At 39.8% G+C, this 7699-nt stretch overlaps 1 protein-coding gene across 1 annotated transcript; it reads left to right on the top strand.

The window, feature by feature from the left end:
• Nucleotides 1-5795: 5795 nt before the first annotated feature.
• Nucleotides 5796-6737, top strand: LOC133367820 (olfactory receptor 14A16-like). Its single transcript, XM_061591922.1, has one exon. The coding sequence runs from the start codon at nt 5802-5804 to the stop codon at nt 6735-6737; it is 936 nt and encodes a 311-aa protein (XP_061447906.1). The 5' UTR covers nt 5796-5801.
• Nucleotides 6738-7699: the final 962 nt, after the last annotated feature.

Genomic DNA, 7699 nt, shown 5'->3' with positions numbered 1-7699 from the left:
TCCAGGGTGTGCTCAATGCATCATTGCAGGAGGGATTGGTTCCAGCTGCCTTGAAAGAGACAGTGGTCTGACCACTCCTGAAAAAACCCACCCTGGACCCATTGCTTTGTGACAACTACCGACCGGTTGCAAATATCCCCTTCTTAGGGAAGGTGATTGAGAGGGTTGTGGCGCAGCAATTGCAAGTACTCTTGAATGAAACAGATTATCTTGACCCATCCCAGTCTGGGTTCAGGCCTGGTTATGGGACTGAATTGGCCTTGGTCCGCCTGATGGATGACCTTTATCAGGAGAAGGACAGGGGGAGTGCGACCCTGTTATTCTTACTTGATCTCTCAGCGGCTTTTGATACCATTGACCATGGTATCCTTCAAAGCTGACTTAGTGAGATGGGTATTGGAGGCACTTTTTTACAGTGGTTCTGATCCTATCTCTTTTTTTTATCATTAATTTTTATTCAAATTTTCAAAGACAAAAAACAAAACAAAACAAAAACAATTAAACAATAAAATAAAATGTTGACTTCAAATTTGTCGCAGATCAGTTATAGGTCTACAATATATAACAATCCTGTCTCTAAAATTATATTATAAAATCACTTTCCTCCAGTAGTTATCTTAATTAATCATCAAATCTCATAAACATTACTTTATTCTTTCCACAATAAGTCAAAGAGAGGTTTCAATTCCTTGAGAGATATATCTTTCAATTTTTCTCCAAATAAACATGTCGCTTAATCCATCTGATTCAAATCTGTTAGGCCCAATAATTTCAATAGCCATTCTTCCATTATCTGTATTAATTCCATCTTCCATCTTCAATAATCCTGTTAAGTCCAGTAATTTCAGTAGCCATTCTTCCATTATCAGTATCCCATAATAATCTTGTTGTCATAGCCATAGTCCAAATAAACATATTGATTAATCCATCTCGTCAAATCTGTTAGGTCCAATAATTTCCATAACCATTCTTCCATTATCAATATTAATTCCATCTTCCATCTTCAATAGTCCTGTTAAATCCAGTGGTTTCAGTATCCATTCATCCATTATCAGTATCCCATGATGATCTTGCTGTCATAGCCATAGTCATATAACAAGAGTCTGATGGGAATTTCCCCCTTCACAAATATGTCCTTGCCATCAATTCTAAATATGTTGCTGAAATATTGTTGTAAAGTCACTTCTCTGCTCTTCTTTTTTACAAAATGCACTGGCTCATCTCTTAAGAGTTTCTCCACTGTCACATATCTGTAGCCAACTCCATAGATTTTTTCTATGTCAAGCTCCATCACATCATTCCAGTCCAGAAAATTATCCAAGACATTGATAACTTTACCACCAAAATCTTCATTAATTTCTTCAGAGACAATGTTGAATTCCAAACAGTAAACTTTATTTCTAACATCCATAAACTCCAAATCTTTTTCCAATTTCACATTTGTTCCAATCTCCAGGGCTTGTAGCTTCCCTTTAATTTTTCTTTTCTCATCTCTAATCTCATCAAACACCTCTCTCACAGAATCCCCTATTTCTTTAAGCTCCTGCGTCATTTTGTTAAATTCAATTTTCATCTCCTGTCTACCCTGTCTCAGGGTTTGTTTCGTTATCTCAATCTCACCCATTATTTTCTGAAACATAATTTCTTCCATGGTCTCAATCACTTTCCTAGTTGTCGTTCTTAAAACCACAGAAACAAAAATTATTTCAGTCACAATTGGGTTAATATTACAGGCTTGCTGACATCAGTGTAGACAATACAGCCTGCCTTATCTTTTATGTGTTCAGGAATACAAAACAAACTTAGTTCCCAACATCAAAACAATTAGTGGCGTCATGAACAAGCAGATTCGTCAAAATGAAATAGACTAAAATAATATTTTTTCCCCTCCTCGAAATAGAAATCCCTCTTCCGTTGGTATCTTTAGAATGCACCTCCAGGATAGCTTTTTGCAATAAAAACATATATAAGCTTTTTTGATTTCTTTCCTTCTTAATTTCGTGAGTGAAAGAGAAAAGCCATAACTCACCCAGAGGTTCTTCACAGCTGATTCATTGACAAATCTCTTTTTTGCTGCAACAATTTAAACCAAGTGAAAAAAGAAAATAGAAAGAAGGATGCTTATCTGCCTGTTAGAGTCAGTTTTTCTTTGAAGAAAAGATAAACGTGTCGCTGTAATCAGCTAGAGCTTGATGAAAGTCCGTCCGGCATTGCAGTTTGAACCTTCTCTCATAAATAAATGAAATCCAGTCCTCCCCACAAAAACAGGCTTTGTGGTTAATCTCTACGTTTCTCCCTGTCCGGGAGAAAATCTTTACCAGTCAAAAAGAACATTTGACTGATTTTAAAGCTGAAAAAGCTTCTTCTGAGATGAGAGCTCGACTCAGAGGCAGCACAGGCAAAGCAACCCTTCCCGGAAGTCTCTGGTTCTGATCCAAGGTCGCTCTCAGAGTATAGCATTGGGTGACTGTCTTTTGCCCCCCTGGCAGTTGTGCTGTGGGGTGCCACAGGGTACCAACCTCTCCCCCATGCTATTTAACATCTATATGAAACCCTTGGGAGCAGTCATCAGGAGCTTTGGGATGAGGTGTCAGCAGTATGCTGACGATACCCAGCTCTATTTCTCCATAACTTCTGGATTGGGAGAGGCTGTGCAAGCCCTGGACCGTTGCCTGGACTCTGTGGTGGGCTGGATGAGGGCCAATAAACTGAGTGTGAATCCTAGCAAGACAGAGGCACTGTGGGTTGGTGGTTCCCGAGTTCGGATAATTGGTCAGTTGCCTGCTTTGGATGGGGTTGTACTCCCTCTGAAAGAGCAGGTCCATAGTCTGGGGGTGCTCCTGGATCCATCTTTGTCACTAGAGGCCTAGGTGACCTCAGTGGCTAGGAGCGCCTTTTACCAGCTTGGACTGGTAAGACAGCTGTGGCCATTTCTGGACCAGGATAGCCTGACCACTGTTGTCCACACACTGGTAACCTCCAGGGGCAGGGTAATGCCAACATGTCACCCTGCTGCTGAAAGAATTCCACTGGCTGCCCATTTGCTATCAGGCCAAATTCAAGGTTCTAGTTTTGGTGTACAAAGCCCTATACAGCTCGGGACCAGGATACCTGAAAGACCGTCTTACCCCTTCTATACCCAGTTGATCTCTGCGATCTGCAGGTGAAGGCCTCCTGCAGATACCATCTTACAAGGAGGCTCAGCATGTCTTTACTTTGCTAACATGAGACTGATCAGGTGATATGTCCCTTTCTTTCAAGAAAGCTGACCAGGCAATCTCTTGCTTTCTCCCATATCTGGAAGAGGGGAGAGGAGCCAATATGATTTGAAAGAAAGAGGTAAAGATGGAGGGTGGATTGGATAGGTGTCATGGGGCAAAGAGAAAGCCATTTTCCTTTACTTTTGAAAAGGAAAACACTTTTAGAAGTGATAATATCATTATTTTCAGGAGAAAAAAACCACAGATCAGTAAAATCACGGAATAGTAAAAAAAGTAAAAAAAAAATGAACCATAACCACCTGCTAGTTCAGCAGAATATGATCCAAACCGGCGCAACCAAACGGATCCCACCCTACCCCCAAATGCCAGAATAACTTTATACTACTATCCTGGGCAATAGGAAAGATGCAAGAACCAAGAAGCACGTGAAAGCAGTTTCCTAGCCAGAGAGTCTCCATCAATCAGTGAGTCACTGTAAAGCGTCACTAATATAAGGCTGGGATTAAGAGTCAGTAGTTTGAAAATGTTGGGAATAAAGTACTAACACTTGTTACAAATAGCCTGAACCAGTGGGGAGTGATAGAAAAGGCAATATGTTCTTCCTTCTGCTGATTCCTTCTCTAAAGCAACTTGTTTATTTCTTTCCTCAGCTTTGCTCCCTCCCCCCCTTTTCTTTGTTCTCAGTTAGTTAGAGATGGCTCCCCAAGGACAAGCCTCATGACTGCATTGGAATGTATGACTATATTTTCTTTCAGTAATAAACGTGACGTTTCTTTATTGTTTCGACTACCAGTTTTCAGACTATTTCTGCACACCAATGCAATATATATGAAATACCAATAGACGTTAGAAGGGAAAGAACGGGCAGGAAAGATAAACAATTGCATCACTTTTATTGTAAGTTAGGCCTTGCAAATCATCATGGGGCCTGTGGATGTTCTCCAAGGAGTGCCTCCCTGAAACACATGACTCAATTCTTCCTCCTCTTCATCGTCATGGAATAGGCATCTTCTAATAAAGACCACACTCAAGCATATTGGCACTCTTGTCTTCCAAGAAGAGAACAGAGGTGAGTAGAATCCTCTTAGTTCATCCTCAGTAGAGACCAGGGCTTCTAAGGTGCTCAGATGTCACTTTGAAAATACTGTGAAAGGTAGAATACAGTAATAGTATTAATACAGATATTAGAATTCTATCATTAAAGAAGGTTCCTCATAGAAGCTATAGCAAGGATCTGATTATGTTTTCTAATACTTGATTTGACATGAAACCAAGATGAGTCTGGTGAGTATTTTTTTCTCCTTAATATCCCACACACACCAAGTCAGACTGTAAACCTTTCATGTGTTCGTTTGATTGCAAATTTATTTTTAAGAGAACTGAACATAGTTTGAGTTGCTTCACTTCCTATACATATATTTCTTTTCTTAAACAGTTTTTGGATTTTTTATATAAAAAAACCCTGTGAAATTAATTTACCTGATAGAAATGTGGGATTAGGGAGCACACCTCAAGCAGCAAACCTTCTTCCAAGCCAACTTCCTCAAATGTATCATTTTTTTTCCTAGCTCTATTTCATTCAACACTCTGGTCTCTATGTCAGGGGTGGGGTACATGTGGCCCTCTAAATGTTGTTGGACTCTAACTTCCATCATCCTTGACCACCAGCTCTTCTGGCTGGAGCTGATGGGAGTTGAAGTCTAACAATATCTGAAGGCCACAGGTACCCCATCCCTACACTACCCCTGCCCCAAGAATACTATAGACAAGTACATTGAGTGAACTTTTGCACTGCTGCATTTGATGTAGGAGATGTAACTATTCTCACACCCAATCTATGTTATCTTTTTGAGGAGGGTTGTCAGTTCAATGTGTGTGAATACAAGTCTACTATTTGCATCACTCGTTACATCACATTGGGGAAGGAGAGCAAACCCAGCATCTGTTTCAATACTTATACAGGATTCCTGTTTCAGGCAGTGTATGGATGAGCCCAGTATTCCGATGTGCAGTCTGACCTTGGGTAGACTTTTGATGAGGTAAGGTGAGGTGCTTGAAAAAGAAGCTCAAATAGAGCACAAGAGTCTGTAGGAAAGGGAACTGTGTTATACGCCCAAATGCTCCCACCGGAGCTTAAACACCAATCATTCAGAGGTTCAGATCCCATGGATGTCTTAGTGTAACCATATGTGTGAATGCCCCTACCCTACAGATAGTTGGACTGTACATGTGGACACCAGGAAACGAGCACATGATATGCATGGTGGTGAGACTACTCAGCTACTCATAGACTACTCACCATGCTGATGTACACAGGAGCTATTATGCCTGCACAGGGTTATATCTTTCGTTGAAACCTAGACAATTTTTTTTAAAAAATAATAATAATCCATGGTTAATCTGGCAGTGAATAGATATTTGCAAGGTATTCATATTGCCTCCATATTCCCTCTACTAATTGACTAATATCATTTTCTTTCTACATTAAGGTGCCACAAGCTTCTCTATCAGATTTGCTACAAGAGACAAACACAGCTACTCTTCTAGAAATATTTTTATAGAACAAATCAAATATATAAAATGGCCAATCAGTCCACAGTGACAGAATTTCTGCTGATGGGATTTTCCGATGACCGAGATGTGCAAATGTTGTATTTTGTGATGTTTCTCTGCATCTATTTAATAGCCTTCGTGGGGAATTTTCTCATCATGACTTCTGTAGCTCTAAACCACCAGCTGCACACCCCTATGTACTTCTTTTTGGTCAACCTATCATTGTCAGATGTTTGCTACATCACAACCACCATCCCCAAATCCATGGCCACTTCTTTGACAGACAACAGACTTATTTCTTTTGCTGGATGTGTTGCCCAGGTTTTCTCAGTTTTCACCTTTGCGGGTTCTGAACTTGCCTTGCTCACTATCATGGCTTATGACCGTTATGTTGCAATCTGCCACCCTCTACAGTATGGGCTAATCATGAACTGGGGTGCCTGCATCCAAATGGCAGCTGCTTCCTGGATAGCCAATCTAATCCATGCATCGTTACAGACCGCTGTCACTTTCAGGTTAAATTTCTGTGCATCCAATATTATTGGGCAGTATTTCTGTGATATCCCTCAATTGCAAAAGATTTCTTGTACTGATACAAAAATTAATCAAATTTTGATTCTTGTCATGGTGATTATAGTGGATTCATTATGTAGTGGGTTCATCTTTGTTTCCTATGGGTACATCTTCTCTGCTGTGCTCAGGATCCCATCTGTTGAAGGGAAATATAAAGCTTTCTCTACCTGCACTCCCCACCTCACTGTCTTTTCTTTATTTATCACCACAGCTGTGTTTTCATACATGAGGCCTAAAGCACTTTCTTCCACAACTATGGACTTGCTCTCTGCTGTGTTGTATACAGTTTTGCCACCAGTTCTTAATCCCATTATTTACAGTTTCAGGAACAAAGACATCCAAGAAGCAGTGTGGAAAATACCAAAAAAAATAAAAAGTCTCCTAATATGATTGCTTAAGCTGCATCTCACACACATCCCAATTCTTTTGTACAAGTTTCTTCTGCCTAATTTTGGGTGATGGCCCCGACCGCTAGCCTCTCCCCAACCACATCCTTTGCTGTTTAGGAAGGTCTCCCAACTAGGGATGGGGGACAAATTAAATTGAGTTTCTATTTATAGGTGAACCTGCCTAATTTGCATTTTGGAAACGCTATGCAAACTGAAACATGGTCATCCTTCAAAATGCACACTTTTTTCAAATTTTGCAGTGCAGTTCTTCAGCCAAGTAAGTCAAATCATGTGTACAGAAATGCACATACTAGGGTGAAGTATGCATAACAACACATATTTTAGATAAAATAACATAAAAATGAATTGTATTAGACAACATTGATTTGCAAAAACATGCACATTAGTCAAAATTACATACATTTGTTTTGTATATTAGGAGAATGTTGTACTAAAATGCTAATGAATTTTCATGAGGACTAAAAAAAATTCTCAAGGTGATGTGAAAATGTGGAGAGCTGGACATAAGACGGTAAAAGTAAGAAATGGAGAGAAACCAAAATTTGCCCATCCCAGTCCCAACCCACTACATTGGAGTTCTTTGGGGGGGTTGGGCGCTGGGAGAGGATGGCATAAATCCTTGCACAAATTGGTCAGGCCCATGACCCATATTTGGATCCAATTCTTTATTCTCAGTTCCTCATATAAAATGTGGCCTCTCACTTGCATTGGTGTAGAGGTGTGCTATTCCACCATTACCTTGCATAGGTTATGTATATAGCTACCGTGAGTGATGAATTTTATTAGTTAAAAACACTTTTTTAAAAAAAAGAAATGCCGTGCCTGTCCAGAGAGACTCAGAATGTTAAATTTATATTATTATTATTTGAGTCTACGTGAATCATGTATAGATAGATCTAGATCTAGATATGCAGTATACATTTATTGTGAAATTCCTGTCCT

This window comes from Rhineura floridana, chromosome 11 (assembly GCF_030035675.1).
Source record: "Rhineura floridana isolate rRhiFlo1 chromosome 11, rRhiFlo1.hap2, whole genome shotgun sequence".
In the NCBI taxonomy this organism is placed as follows: domain Eukaryota; kingdom Metazoa; phylum Chordata; class Lepidosauria; order Squamata; family Rhineuridae; genus Rhineura; species Rhineura floridana.
This window is presented reverse-complemented; position numbering and strand designations above follow the sequence as displayed.

Excerpts from the sequence above, each read along its gene's own strand:
- LOC133367820 (XM_061591922.1), top strand. The coding sequence starts at position 5,802 with ATGGCCAATCAGTCCACAGTGACAGAATTTCTGCTGATGGGATTTTCC.